Here is a 16,348-nt window from a genome sequence, read left to right on the forward strand (position 1 = left end):
ACATAAGCCAAGGAACTGCCAGTTTAATCAATCAAAATTGAAATTTTCCGTAATTTACTCCAAAGAATCCTTTAGGCCTACTAACAGCTTCATTCATAACTTCTCCATAGTAGCTAAGCTAGGCCTTTACAAGAAAACACCATTTAAGTTATTGGTTGCTAATTTGTTTTATCAAATTTTTCTCCTCCAGTGACTGTATGTAAAATAGTTTACATAGCTATTTAGCAAAGAACAACACATTTAGTGTTGATAATGGCACTGGCAAAGAGCAATTATGAATTTAATAGAGTAAAGATCTTGTTATTGATTAATTTAGTTAGCATTTGATAGAGGCAAGTGAAACATCTCAAATCTTATAACAGGTTTGTTTATTTATTTTACTCTGAGGTAAAAAGGATAAGACAGGATTATTTTTTTATCTAAAATCACTTAAATTGAAAAAAAATTCTGTTAACAATGGAAAATATTTGTGTTCAATAATCTTGTTTTTTAATTTTTTTTTTTAATTTAAAAAATGTTATAACAAACTCACGTAAATAATATTTGAGTCTTATTTCAAACCAAATGAATCTTTATATATTTGGTAGATAATAGTAAAATACTCCAGAGAAAAAGTTTGAACATGTTCATGCATGTAAGGGTGTGCATGAAAAACTTAAATTGTTAGGTTTAGAATGGTTTAATCATAGATAAAACATACGTCAGTCTATGGTTTAATTTAGTATGCAGTCTTAACACATGGTTAGACTTTACCATGAATAATGTATTTAAATCATATGTTTATAATTGTAAAAAAGTTTTTTGTGTTTTTTTTTATTAAAAAAATGTAAATATTATTTAGTGAGTAAGTAAAATTGAAACTATGTCCACTTTTATTCTAAGAGATAAATTTTTCTTAACACATAAATCCTCACAATACAAATTTTTATACTTTTACAATAATCATCTTTTCCTTTCTGAAGATGTAGTCTAAATAAATACACTTTTTTTTTTTTTTTTTAGGGAGAGGTGGGAAAATGCATTTATGCACACAGGTGGCTAGCCTGTAGTGTGGGACTCCAACGGGCTTAAGGCCCAGAGACTACCCACTAAAAACCTCCTCTACTCTTCGGACACTAGCCTGGGAACACTTGTCGCACTTCATCAGAACTAGGCCGAGTTTGCCTACGCCCGAGGGGCTTACGCCGTGTCTAGCCGTTTATTTCTTATAAAATCTAGACTGTGATCCGATCTAGATCGTTCTTTTTAGCTTGAAGGACATTCCGGACAAAGTGCGACCAACAGTCCCAGTTGTCCTCACCCTTCAGCAAGGTCTCACAAATCGATTCAATCGACAGCACCCCAAGATGTTGAATGGCCTCCTGGCGAAGCATATCCCATCGTGGACAGCGGAAAAAAGTGTGTTCCGCGTCGTCGGGAATGCATGGGCAGTAAATGCAGTCAGGTGAATTCGTTTTGGCCATCAAGTGCAGGTACGACTGAAAATAGCCGTGACCTGACAAGAACTGCGTGAGGTAATAGTCAACCTCATCGTGCCGCCGTTCCATCCACGGTTGGACCTGTCTGATGAGTCTAGCAGTCCAACGTCCTCGAGTCTCCCTTTCCCAGCTTTCTTGCCACATCTGAAAAGTGCGGGAGCGCTCTTCCGTTCTTGCAGCGTCCTTTCCAATGTAGCCTTGTCTCTGGTAGATTGCCTTCCTCTCTGCTGCCAAGAGTTTGACAGGGATAACTCCAGCAATCACCAAAACGGCCGGTTCGGACACCGTACGGTACGCGGAAGCGACCCTGAGTGCCGCCTGACGCTGCACTCGTGCGAGCCTCAACCTGTACGCCTCCTTGTTAAGCGCGTCTGCCCACACCTCAGAGCCGTAGAGAAGCACAGACTGGACTGCAGACATCAATAGTCTTCTACGGCTGGACCGGGGACCACCGACATTGGCCATAAGCCTACTAAGAGCAGCGACACTCCTAGCAGCCTTGTCCGCCGTACGGAAGATCTGGTCCCTCCAGCTCAACTTGTTGTCCATCATGACACCGAGGTACTTGGCGGCTCGCGTGGTTTGGACAACTACGTTCCCAACGCGTAGCGGAACGACGGTTTCAATCCGTTTTTTCGTGAGGATGACGATCTCTGTCTTGCTCAGAGCGAGTGTCAGACCATGATCAGTCATCCAGGCATTTACAACGCGCATGACTTGGTTCAGTTTCAGTTGGGCTAGCTCAACGTTGCGTGCAGCAATGAGGGCTGCAACGTCATCGGCGTACCCAACTAAAACGGTCTCCTCTGGCATCTCAGATCTCAGAAGGCTGTCGTAGGCAGCGTTCCACAAATCAGGGCCAAGTATCGAACCTTGCGCGGCACCGGAAGTAACATCCATCGTCCGCGAACCATCTTTAGTTTCGTAATTAAGAGTTCTGCAGCGCAGGTAGTCCTCGATCAGCCTCAACAGATATGCTGGTACGCGGAAGCTGTTCCTCAACGCGCTCAACATATCGACCCATCTCGCCGAGTTAAAAGCATTCTTGACATCTAGCGAAACAAGAAGCACGACACGGCGAGAGTAATGATTGAAGCTCTCGGCACGCTCTACCGCTCTGTGTACCTCGGATATCGCGTCGATTGTTGACCGACCCTTTCTGAAGCCGTACTGACGAGGAGACAAATCTCCTGCAGCTTCCACGGCAGACGTCAGTCGGCAGCGGATCAGTTTCTCGAAAAGTTTTCCGGCCACATCCAACATACAGAGGGGTCTGTAAGACGACGGCATATTCGGGTCACCTTTCCCCTTGCTGATTAGCACAAGCCTAGCCCTTTTCCAAGGAGTTGGGAAAACCCCTTCGCACAGGCATGTGTTGTACATTCTCAGCAGTAAGAGGGGGTTAACCGAGAATACCTTCTTGAGAGCCTCACCGGGAATACCATCAGGACCAGGTGCCTTTCTATTTTTTAGGGAGAGGACAGATGATTCCAGCTCTTTAATGCTAAAGAGTGGAATGTCCCCTACCTCGCCATAGTCGAAAAAAGGCCGCCGAGGATGAGACGGAAAAAGGGCGGTGACGATCCTGTCCATGGTGGTGCCCTCCATGACGGAAGGTGGTGATCGGGCGCCGAGTTTCTGGGTCACAACCTTGTAGCCCAGTCCCCAAGGATCAGAGTCGACATCTTCCTGAAGCCTCCTCCAACAGCTAACCTTGCTCCTGATGATAGCCCGGCGGAGAGCTTTCCTCGCAGCCCTATAAGCCGCTGACTTAGCCTCGAAATCCGGGAATCTTCTGGCCCTCATAGCGGCACGTCTGGCTTTCAGACAAGCTTTCCGAAGGTTCGAGATCTCTAAGGTCCACCAGTACACAGCTTGCTTATCGCGACGGCGTCCCCTGCGTGGCATGGCCTGGTCACAAGCCGAGACAATCAGTTCCATCGTGGACGTTACCAATGCCTCGGCGTCAACAGGTGCAGCAGAATTCACCAGCGCTCCCCGTGAGATTACGTCAGTGAACTTCTCGACGTCCAGCTTGTCCGTATTCCATCGGCGTGGCCCAGATCGTGATACGGGCGCTTGATTATGGTGTTCATCCAGTATATCAAAAACGATGTACTGATGATCACTTGCTGTGAGGTCTTCGATGACTCTCCAGTTGGAGATCCGTGCTAGTAGTGATTCCGACGAGAAGGAGATATCGGGGATCGAACCTCTCATGCCGGGGCGCCGGAAAGTAGGCTTGTCGCCCTCGTTTAAGACGACAAGTCTGGCCCTGGCGGCAAAGTCCAGGATGTATTTCCCCCGGGAGTTTGTAGAGGTCATGCCCCACTCCACAGCCCTCGCATTAAAATCACCAGCAACAACGACATGCCCAACGGTACCGCGTACACTGTCTTCTAAGCGGTCAACCTTCAGACGGAATTCCCGAATTGGCTCGTTGGGGGTAAGGTAGACACTAAAAAGCGTGACGTCCCTACACCTGACCCAAACGAAGCCTCGGCCGCGTCCGTGATCTCGCACTGGTGCTTCGGCGCTGTTTCGAACCCAACAAGCGGCAGTACCGAGAGAATCTGGGAACCAAAAGCGTGGGTCCCTGTCACGGTACTGCTCGCTGATCAGAAGGGTGTCCGCGCCGATCTCTTGGACCAGCTGATCTAAAAGGGAGTCAGCCGTCCTGGACCTCTCAAGGTTACCCTGGAGAATCCTCACTTCCTAGACCTAGCCTTCTCAAGGTCGAGTGCAGCCTTGAAAACACTGCATCGCCCAGCCCCTGGGGTATGACCTAATGAATCGTCCTTATGGCCTTGCTCTGCGCAGAGAAAACAGCGCTCTGCTGCGGTACAGTTTTTCCTGTTGTGGCCCAAGCCGCCACACTTGAAACAATTCTTGGCTCGGTCGGGTCCCTTACAGTTTCGGGAAGAGTGACCAAACCCGAGGCAGTGAAAGCATCGCGGTACGACCACCCTCCGTCTGAGCCTGCAATTGACCCATCCAATTCTCAGGTGTGTGAGATTAAGCAGCTTGCTGGCATCTTGGTTTCGCATTTCAGCGATAGCTATGCGTTGCTCTCTGCGGTTGGGCCGCGTAAGCCATACTTTAAGGGAGTCGGCATTTTGGATATCAGGGATGGCCTTGTTGATAGCCTCCCTGACCTCAGCCTCCGTCGAAAGACCGTCAAGGTCCCGGATCTCCACAGAGGTTCTAGGCTCGAGTTCCCGAACGGTACCGTGGTCCCCCAGAGCCTCTCTGACCTTTGCAGCAAAAGCCACTCGGTCGCCAGATTTCCCCAGCTCGAGGAGGACTTTCCCGTTCTGGGTACATCTGATCGACTTAACGACTGTATCCGTCTCCTCTGGCTTGGCCTTAAATACAGAAATAAATACACTTGGGACGATAAATAATAATAATACAATTGTCTTTACACACAACCTAAATCTCTGACAGAGGAAAGACTTCTTAAAACAACCACTACAAATATGATACAATAATAAATTGCACATTATTGGTTTAATATCTAGAAAAAGTTTATTGTTAAGTCTACTAACTTTAACAACTGCTACAATATTTGACAGTATGCCGCTAGTGTTCTACTACCTGTCGCTGTCGCCTCCGGCGCGATCCGTCGATCTGGTCATCCACGCTCTCGGTCTCTCTGCGGAATACAGAGTCGTGGATACGCTGAATAAGGAGCAATTCAAACCAGACTTCCTGAAGGTGAAGTGTTCAAGTTTAAGATGCAATTATATTTATTTAATTTTAATATCTGTAGTTTAATTCTATTTTTAACTAGCTGATTTTAAAATAGCCGCTGAATCGGTGAAATACTCAAAACCTAATTTAGTTAACTGAATTCTAAACACTTTTAGTTTTTTCTTGATTTATTAAACATGTTAATAATATTTTATAAAAAATAAGATAATTCAACTTAGAACTTTTGTATATACTCAATGTTAGAACTTAGTTATCTGATTTAATTTGTTAATCACGAATGAATGTACCCATGTAGCACAGATGGTTGGGCCAACGTTGGCCAATTGTGGGACAGTTGGTCGATGGTTGGTTGGAGCTTCCACAACCAACCAACCGTTGTCCAACTGTATATCTCGTAGTTGGGCCAACCAATATTTACAACTGTGGACCAACATTGGTTCATTGTTAATGAAATACATTAATATGCATTGCTGGGTATCATACATCAAGCCAACCGTTGTCCAACCGTTTTTCACTCCGTTGGACCAACAAAAGATACTCGCAAAAGATATTTGCAACAATTTAAGGGGAAAGAGTAATTAATCATATAACAGGCAATTATAATAGCATTAACAATCTAACGGTAATTAATTAATCATTCAAATACCAGTATCCTCTCTAACTCAAAAAAAAAAACTACTTATGATGCCTTAACAGATTAACAGAATCATATTATACTGTGTAGTATCAAAAATGTTTGAAGTATTGCGACCATTGCAACTGTCGGCTACTCTTTCACCACTTGAAAACTCTCTATATCAGCAATCACAGATAGCCCAGTGGTAAAGTAAGAGGCTCATAAGTCGAAGGACCCGGGTTCGGGACCCGTCTGGGCCAAAAAAAATTTTGTTCTAGTTTTTTTTCAAAATTTGTTTTTATGAACTATTTAATCAATTTACTCAACTAATAATTATGCTTTTCGTACTAAATCTTTATTATTTTGTGTGAAATAAAACGGTTGGACAATGGTTGGCTGGAAAACAGTTTAAAGAGGTGACATTTCTACCGTTGGCCAACTGAGTGGCTCCACAATTTACCAACGTTGGCCCAACCATCTGTGCTACATGGGTACATAAACAAAATAGGTAATTCAAGTCAAAAAAAGCTCCTAACATTTTCTCCCAAATAACAATTTAAGTTTGAATACAATTTTGTTTGTTTTCAGTTGAACCCGATTCATACAATTCCTCTAATTATTGATGACGGATTCGTACTTTGGGAAAGGTAAGAGAAGTTTTATTTTATATTTCTAATTATGAAATTTTGTTGTGTTTAAACATTGCAAATGCAATTCAATTTAATTTATACTATAGGACCCATGCTGCGCCATAGTGTTGAAATAAATAATCAAAAAAATTATCAAATTTATGATTTTTGATTGAGTAATACATTATCTTGAACTTAGATTCAAACTATCAATTTCAACTAATAAAAGTCTATAATTAACTTATTATTTTGAGTCTAAAACATGTAAAAAATACCCCCGCTGCAGCAAACCTGCCGACTAAGCGAATTTCCATTTGCCTGGATTGATTTTCAATTATTAATTGAGCGGAGCGAGCGAAGCTCTTATACGTCGACTTTTATGCATTTCGTAATACGCAAACTCCTCCTAGACGGCTGAATCAATCGTTTTCAAATTTTGCATGGTGATAAAGACCATATCGGTGAGTGCCAACATCTATATGGCGTTAAAAAAGTCTCTCAGGAATCCGCCCCACTGGGTCTCAAAGTTTCAATGTAATCCTTATGGAAGCAGTATTTGACACATAAACAAAGACATATGATCAGCTGTTGACTTTTGAATGCAGTAGATAAATAAATAGCTGTTAGCATTATTCCACAGATATTAGAACATAAACGGTGTTGGATCATAAATATAATCAAATGACGAAACGAGCTTGAGGTCCGAGACGTAGGAAGTGGTGAAGGAAGTAGTAAAGCTGAGCAGTCTGGAGTGTGGAAACTGTTTAAGACGATTGGATTTAGGTAGGTATCTGCATTTCTAAAATTCTATGGGAAGGGAGAAATACCCCCGCCGCAGCAAACCTGCAGACTAAGCGAATTTCCATTTGCCTGATTGGATTTACACTAAAATGTCTACTTAAAAATATAACATTTATTTCCTATTTAAATAGAATTAGTATAACAAGTACTTAGGTTTGCTGCATCAGGGAGGGTAAAACTGTTTTTTTTTTTTGTAAAATGTTAATAGTTAGTAAGAAATAAAAACATTTTCCAAATTTGATCAAAATATGTTCATAAACAAGCAAACTACAACAGTTTACTTATTCTCCATAAGAATAACATGGGGATTTTAAATTTACAGTTTTTTGGAATTTTCTCCGTAACCATTAGGCGCATAATAACGCTTCAATATACTAAATTATTTGTCTTTTTGAGCTCTACAAAATGGTTTGGAAAGAAATTGCTAAATTTTATGTTTTTTGGGTCAAAAATGGGAAAAACCTATTTTTACCCCATAAACCCCCGTTCCCATGGTCCGATCATGCTGGATCGCGAACTCGTTCAAATAAACTATGGTATGGGATCTGTTTACGACCATTAGATTAAGGTATTGGCAATCCTAAAATTAAATAATCAGTAACAAAAAAGTTTTTCCAAATCCTGTCTAGTTCTATAAACCATCTGTATATATAAATCATATTTATCAATTATCAATTATCAATTAGTTAAGATGGGGACGCCACTATGTGCGTATTTTAACCCAAATATGAGTGAAGGATGAGTGTAGGATGAGTGGCGCGATCTTGTAGTCTTGTTAGTGACTAAGGCCGACATATTCCTTAGACACAGCTGTTAATTAATAGCCCATACAGCTAATGGCAACTAAGGGACCTACAGTTTATAGTGGAATCCGAACCACATTTTTTCCTCGTAATTTACGAATTGGTCTAATTATCAGGATAGTACTGCTGATAGTCGTAGTACTCACTAGTGCGGACGTTAATCCACACCAGGGAGCATCACATCCACAGTGCATCCCTATAAATATCCACAATATTTATTTACAAACAAACTATATAAACAATGGTTAAGTGTTTAATGTATTTTGAAGTTTGAAAATGGACTAATGTCCGAAACATGTCACTTCTTTTTATAAAATATAATATTCAGGGTGCTCAGTTGTACTTATTTACTTAAATATTTAGGCCCGGTTTCCCCAAAATCGTGTAAACTACGTTTATAATAAACTAGTTTATTTTTAAACTCCGTTTAAAATGTGTGTTCGGTTTCTCCAACATTTTACTGGCTTTGTTTAAGATAAACGTTAATTCGAGCGGTTGGCAATCCTGAATGTGTGTTTGTATGGAATCTTCGGTGGGCTTTGGGCTAGTGTTTCCTACAACCACCACAACGCTACGCTATACAACTAACTCAGTAGAGCAGACAGCAAAGTGCGAAAGTAGCTAGAATAACATCACTGTTTAAGTTTATGTTATCAAGTTGTTATTATAAGTTGTTATCAAATTCAGATTTATTCCATTAATTGAAATGGTCAATTCTGTCCCTTATTTTAGTAGGCACTTTTGTTCTAGGTACTAAAGTGTCATAATCTTAATCTACTCCTTCTTCGAAAATGTCTATTAACTCTTCCATTTTGAGTTAAGGGGCAAATACTGCAATTAATAGTAGCCTAACTTGAAATAAAATCAAATGTACAAAAAAAGAACTTAATAAATACAATAAATTAAAATATAAATCAAACTTAACTTATAAGCTAGCCCTAAACCAAGCCTATTTTCGTCCAAATGAATTTGTAGTTGCTTCAATTATTATTGTTTTAACACCTACTTTTTGTTTTGATTTGAGGTTATGTTACTGTTGTATTTTACTAATTTGAACTCAGTTTATTTTATCCCCAGTAGTTAAACCAAGTTGAGAGGTGGTTTAGTTTAAACTTAGATTAATACCTAGTTTAAATTTGGAGAAACCCAAATCAAAGTTAAACTAAGTTTAAATCGCCGTTTAACTTAAAACTAGGTTTAAATGAGTTGGGGAAACCGGGCCTTAATATATATATATATATATAAATATATAAATATATAAATATATATATATATATGAATTTGAACGGATTCTGTTTTTGGCCTCTAGGGACCTCAAAACGAAAAAAAAAAATCGGTCCCGCGTCCAGGTCTTACCATGAGTACTACGGTAATAGCTTATTCCCTATATGGGAAATTCGCTAAAACGGGTCCGTGACGTAGGAAGTGGTGAAGGAAGTAGTCAAGGCAAGCTGCCCGGAGTGTGAGAACTGTTTATGACGATTAGATTAAGGTATCTGCATTTCTAAAATTCTATGGGAAGGGAAGAAAACGGGTCCGCGACGTAGGAAGTGGTGAAGGAAGTAGTCAAGGTGAGCTGTCCGGAGTGTGCTGGAAACTGTTTATGACTATTAGATTTAGCTATCTGCATTCCTAAAACTCTATGGGAAGGGAGGAAACAGGTCCGCAACGTAGGAAGTGGTGAAGGAAGTAGTCAAGGTGAGCTGTCCGGAGTGTGGAAACTGTTTATGACTATTAGATTTAGCTATCTGCATTCCTAAAACTCTATGGGAAGGGAGGAAACAGGTCCGCGACGTAGGAAGTGGTGAAGGAAGTAGTCAAGGTGAGCTGTCCGGAGTGTGGAAACTGTTTATGACCATTAGATTATGGTATCTACAATCCTAAAATGCTATTGGACGGGAGGAAAACAGGTCCGCGATGTACGAAGTGGTAAAGGAAATAGTCAAGGCGAGCTGTCTGGAGTGTTGAAACTGTTTATGACTATTAGATTATGGTATCTACAATCCTAAAATGCTATGGGACAGGAGGAAAACAGGTCCGCGATGTACGAAGTGGTGAAGGAAGTAGTCAAGGCGAGCTGTCCGGAGTGTGGGAACTGTTTATGACAATTAGATTAAGGTATCTGCAATCCTAAAATGCTATTGGAAGGGAAGGAAACAGGTCCGCGACGTAGGAAGGGGTGAAGGAAGTAGTAAAGGCGAGCTGTTCGGGATATGGGATCTGTTTATGACCATTAGATTAAGATATTTGGAATCCTAAAATGCTATGGGAAGGGAGGAAAACAGGTCCGCGATGTAGGAAGTGGTGAAGGAAATAGTCAAGGCAGGTCTGGAGTGTGGAAACTGTTTATGACTATTAGATTATGGTATCAAAATTCCTAAAATGCTTTGGGACGGGAGGAAAACAGGTCCGCGATGTACGAAGTGGTGAAGGAAGTAGTCAAGGCGAGCTGTCCGGAGTGTGGGATCTGTTTATGACCAATAGATTAAGGTATTTGCATTCTAATAATGCTAAGGGAAGGAAGGTAAACAGGTCCGTGACGTAGGAAGTGATGAAGGAAGCAGTAAAGGCGAGCTTTTTGGAGTGTGGGAACTGTTTATGACGATTAGATTAAGGTATCTTGGTATCTACAATCTTAAAATTCTATGGGAAGAGAGGGAAACAGGTCTGCGACGTAAGAAGAGGTGAAGGAAGTACTAAGGTGAGCAGTGTGGAGTTTGGGAATTGGAAACGTTTGTAGCAGTTAGATTAATGTATCTGCAATGCTGAAATGCTATGAGAAGGGATGGAAGCATGGCCACGACATAGAAAATGGTGAAAGAAGTAGTAAAGGCTAGCAGTGCGGAATGTGGGCAATGTTTGTGGCAATTAGATTAACGTATCTAAAATACTAAAATGCTATGGAAAGTGATTAAAACAGGTCCACGATGTAGGAAATGGCTTAGGAAGTAGTAAAGTATGAACATATTGTGAGAACCGTCTGTGGCAGTTAGATTAATGTATCTTCAATCCTAAAATGCTACGAGAAGGGAAGGAAACAGGCCCCACGACGTAGGAAGTAGTGAAGGAAATAGTAAAAGCGTGCAGTGCAGAGTGAGGGAACCGTTTGGGCAGTTAGATAAATGTATCTAATACTTAAATGCTATGAGAAGGGATGGAAACAGGTCTATGACGTAGGAAATGGTGAAGGAAGTAGTAAGGCTTGCAGTGCAGAGTGTGGGAAGTGTATTTGGCAATTACATTAATGTATCTGCAATCCTAAAATGCTATGGGAAGAGAGGGAAACAGGTCCACGACGACGTAGGGGATGGTGAAGGAAGTAGTAAAGGTGGGCAGTGTTGAGTGTGGGAATGGATTAATGTATCTGCAATGCTAAAATGCTATGGGAAGAGACTGTAGACTGTAGGTTAAAATGATTATGAAGCACGAATCGTTACATATTTCGAAACGTATTCAATAGTTTACAATAGAAATTTACAACTGAGTTGCCAACAGCTGAGTTTTACTCCATAGAGGCTAAACACGAATTTTATTCCCTAAAGAGTAAAAATGCTACTTTAGACCCGCAAAGCATGCCCCAATGACGACTGTTTTTACCGCAGTATGACAAAAACAATATAATATGAACCCTTGATGACTCCGCTCAATTTTGTGGATGCCTCTGCGAACGCCACCTAGTCTATTTAATTAACATTTATGTTTAAAGAGTACCTAGGTTTGCTGCTACAGGGAAACTAATAGAGTGTGGGTTTTATTTAAATATTAATATCTTAGTATAAAATAAATAAATCTGCCAAGTTTGATCAAAATATATCTATAAACAAGCCAACTACAACATTTTACAATATTGTCCATAAGAATAACATGGTAATTTGGAATTAACAATTTTTTTAAATTTTCCCCGTGATTAATAGCCATACAAAAACACTTTGATATACTAAATTATTTGGTTTTTTAGCTCTTTAAAAAGGTCTGGAGAAAAATTAATAAATTTTGTGTTTTAAAGTTAAAATTAGAAAAAAACCCATTTTTACGCCATAAAATCCCCGTTTAACCCCATTCCCATGGTCCAATCATGCTGGTTCACGAACTCATTCAAGTTTATCCCGCCTTATAACTTCAAACAAAATTTTATCAAAATCAGACAAAGATTACTCAAGTTATCGTCTTCACGGACACACACATATATTATATATGCTTATGCTTGATATGAAATCTATGTGTGCGTAGATTCAATTTGAAACCCCAATTATGAAAATAGGTCGGGGAGAAGACCCAAACAAACTCGGAAAAGAAAAATCAATTTTAAACAAAATATAAGATAGGTATTGTTTAAGGAGATAATTTAAACTGGCAAAGAACTTTGTGTTTTGAAACATTCCTTCCATAGATGACCTTCTGATTCATTATTAATAAACACTTTTCCACAGTGCTACAGTATATATTTTTTGACACATCTGCTTCAGCCATGCCATCATGGCATACTTGGTGTCGAAGTATGCCAAGGACGATTCTCTCTATCCGAAGGACCTGAAGAAGCGAGCCATCGTGGATCAGAGGATGCATTATCACAACGATGTCTTTTACCTTCTCCGTAGTATCATTGTAAGTCCTGATTAAGACGTTTCATGTGTTTTTGTACCAGTACTTAGAGACACACTGCAATGTTAACATCGTCTCACTCTAATTACTTTGTCTCACTCCAGATTTGCAATGTGAAGGCACAAAAGTGGCCAATTCGCTCAATTGGACAATGTTAACATTGCCTCACTCTAATTACTTTGTCTCACTCCAGATTTGCAATGTGAAGGCACGTTTCTTAACCAATTTATTTGTTTTATGGTAACTGTAGTTGTTTCGAAACAGCGATGGTTTCTTTCAATTCCTCATATGATAAGTTCCTTAGCACTTTTGAGATGAAAAATTGTATTTTTACCGATTTGTTTTCTTACACACTAGACTTTGCCCCCAGAGTTAAATGGTTTCAGACAAAGCTTGTAAGATTTAATTTAGAATTAGAACTAAGGTGACAGTTTCAAATAGTTTTTGTCTTGTAGAGAAAGATACTGTACGGAAACCTGAGAGTATTGACTGACTCACATATACAGCAAGTACGGGAGGTTCAGATCAACTTGGAGAAGCTGCTGGAAGGCAACAAGTATATGGCCGGAGACTCTCTCACTCTAGCCGACTACAGCTTCATCACATTAGTAGACATCCTCGAGGTAACGGCATCTTTTTAGTTGGTATAACCATAGATAAAGCATACTCCCTTAGTAGATTTCTCATCCTTACGGAACAGCTGAAGCCAATTTTATTGACAGTTCTGTCTGGTGCACTGTAGAGGTCGTGTTTACAATATGTTTCTCGTTATTTCAGTGTTTTAAAACCTCGTTTGACAAAATAAAACGATCTAATCATAAACAATAACTCGTCCCCTAGTTATATAACCAAAAGGTAAAGCACAAATAATTAAATTAACCATAAAATAATAGAAACAAAATTTCATCGACACTTTTACAATGGGATGAGAAGTCTACAACTTAACATATCATAACATAATCTAACATATCATAGCATAACCTAATATAACCTAAAATAGCATTACATAACCTAACCTATCATAACCTAATCTCTTTATTATTCCCTTAGATATCTATTTCATTTATTAAATAAATTCTTAGCTTATCATTTGGCTTTAATAGTTGCAAGGTGAAAAAACCTATTGGCTTGTTCGGTACAGTTTAGATTAGCTGGAATGGATATTGTACAAGGATTTACTTGTATTTTGAGTAGGTGGAGGTACCTTCAGAATATTATAAGTATTTCAGAATTATTTTTCACTATCATCACTTTAAAAAAACTTGTATTTCACATATTTTTCATTTGGGGGGGGGGGGATCCAACCAACATGTAAAATTCCAAACTTGTTAAGGCCTGTTTCAATCTATTTCAAATTAAAGAAAATCTTGATTTATGATGGTCAGATGCATCAATTTTGCATAACTTTTTTTTAAATATTTTTATAATTTCTTCTCCCTCGAGTATAACATTTTTTGTGGAAGTTATAAGGTAATATAGTAGACAAGGAAATTGTACTGGATTCTGATAAGTATATTGTTTTGATATTAGAAAATTACATTTTAAAACATCACTTTTATTCCAATCAATTTTATCAAAGAGTACACTGTATTAATAGCTGAGTCAGTATCTTCATCAATAATATTTTTACCAGAGCCGTCTTTATAACATGCGAGGCCTGGGGCAATACATAATTGCGAGGCCTTGTTTAACTAAGCTCACCGGGGGGTCCGGGAAAAATTTTATAAAATTATACTTGTAAATTCGTCATTTTAAGCACTTTGACGAAAAAAATTTTCTCATCTTTTTCATTTAGTATAAAAAATAAATAGGCTATAACATTAATTTCGATACCATAACAACAGTAAAATTATTTTATTTTGACATTTAGTATAAAAAATATATAATATATATTTTTATGACAAGATTTTCATCATATGTTTGAATATTATACTACATAAATGCCTCTTGCTCTTAAACTTTTTTAGTCCAACTAAATGCCTTTCCTTTTAGTAACAAAATTATTAAGTGGTCCAGTAAGATCGGCCTATTTTTAAGATCCTACTAAGTGATCGATTTTGAAGACGCGCCGAATCTGCGTGAAAACACACTCCGTGTAGCATACCTCATTACATTTAATGCTGCCCATATTTCTCGCGTTTTTTTTCGTTGCGTTCTTGCGTGAAAATAAAACGCCCGTGTGGCCGTAGCCTAAGAGTAAGCGTATGACTCACTCATATTCACCGGGGTGGCTCGGTGGCTGCCGCGAGGCTCAGGTTCCGTCATCGCCGCCAAGCTGTCAAACGTTGTTTGATATTATTTTGTGTTTTAAATGTCGTTCGTAGAAATTAATCGATACAACGATTGATATAGGCCAATTCATAATAAATAAGACATATTTTAGGCACATGTATCTGTCTGTCCTTTATTTTTTTATTTTCATTCCAAAACATTAACTTATTTCTAGCGATAGTAAGGCCTCGCCGGAGAAGGCCTGGAGCGGCCGCTCCACCCCAAGGACGGCGCTGATTTTTACCAAGACATTATATTAATTATTTCCTGAAATACAATAACTGGGATTTGACATGTTTTCTTTTAGTTTCATATTTATATTTCTTAACTGTGAGAACTCCCCATTCTTTAAACATAAAAATAACCCATAAGGTAAGAAATTCAAATTTCAATCTGGTATTTTTGTAGTTTACATTGCAGTGGAAACATCTAAATAAACTGTACCAACTTTCAGGCCTACTTGCCGATGGAAAACAAATTCCCATTGATCAAAGCTTGGGAAGCTCGTTGTAAAACGTCAATGAAGAATTTCAAACACGTTAATGAGAAAGGTGCAGCTGATATCGTCGCCAAGATAAGAGACAAAATGTCGTCAATGGAGAATTTATTTTAAATAGTTTCTTTTCAATTTCTGATGGGCGTATGTTGCTGAAGGGAGAAAAATGTTTCCCAATACGCCTATTTGGATCGTCCAATGCCAAGAGATGATGAAGAATTTCTACTTTGTGGATGAAAAGAGAGCTGATAAAATTATCGACAAATTCCAAAAATTAGGATACTTCATGAACATTATCTTCTTGAAAGAAAATTTACAAGATTGTGTAATATTGGAACAAGTAAATATTTAAACTAAATGATAGTTACAGGTATGGAAATACAATATTATTTTAACATTTGAAGTCTGTGTTTTATTTATAAGCCCTGAAATTAATTAAGGTGGTGAATATTTTAGGGTATACTACAACAAAACCAATTTGTCTGTTTAAGCTTTATACCTTAAAGCATAGGAATTAAATTATGAAGCCTCATTGAAGTAGACAAGCCTCAAATGTCAAAAGATTAATCTAGTATATCAGTCAGGTAGGAGCATTCTTGTCACCACAAACTTAAAAGTACAATCTTTTTACTTTGAAAAGTGTATTTAATCTGGTTTCATTGGATAAACCTAAGAAAACGTTTGTAGCTTATTGACTAATAGCAATGAACGATTTGAAAAAATAATTCTTAGATCAAACTTTTAAAAGATGTATTCTCTTTTAAAATAAACAAACTGAATTGACTATAAATTATACCAATGTAGAAACGTACTTTGTTGCATCAATGCATTAACAATTTGTTACTATTTTATTGTTTTCAACAAAATGATAAAGGTTTTTCTTAGCATTTTTAAAACTGAAAGATCCCAATCCAAATCTTACACCTTATCACCACTAA

General features: G+C 38.8%; 1 protein-coding gene across 1 annotated transcript; it reads left to right on the top strand.

The window, feature by feature from the left end:
- The first annotated feature begins 296 nt into the window (after positions 1-296).
- On the top strand, positions 297-15,813 carry LOC128986179 (glutathione S-transferase D7-like). Its single transcript, XM_054406373.1, has 6 exons — positions 297-362; positions 5,054-5,195; positions 6,397-6,455; positions 12,508-12,646; positions 13,099-13,266; positions 15,369-15,813. Exons 2-6 carry the CDS (start codon positions 5,055-5,057, stop codon positions 15,525-15,527), a joined length of 666 nt encoding a protein of 221 aa, XP_054262348.1. The 5' UTR covers positions 297-362; position 5,054; the 3' UTR covers positions 15,528-15,813.
- The last annotated feature ends 535 nt before the right edge of the window (positions 15,814-16,348 follow it).

The sequence above is a fragment of the Macrosteles quadrilineatus genome, unplaced genomic scaffold (assembly GCF_028750875.1).
Source record: "Macrosteles quadrilineatus isolate MER2022 unplaced genomic scaffold, UCM_ALF_1.0 Scaffold_2__2_contigs__length_208266976, whole genome shotgun sequence".
Classification (NCBI taxonomy): Eukaryota; Metazoa; Arthropoda; class Insecta; order Hemiptera; family Cicadellidae; genus Macrosteles; species Macrosteles quadrilineatus.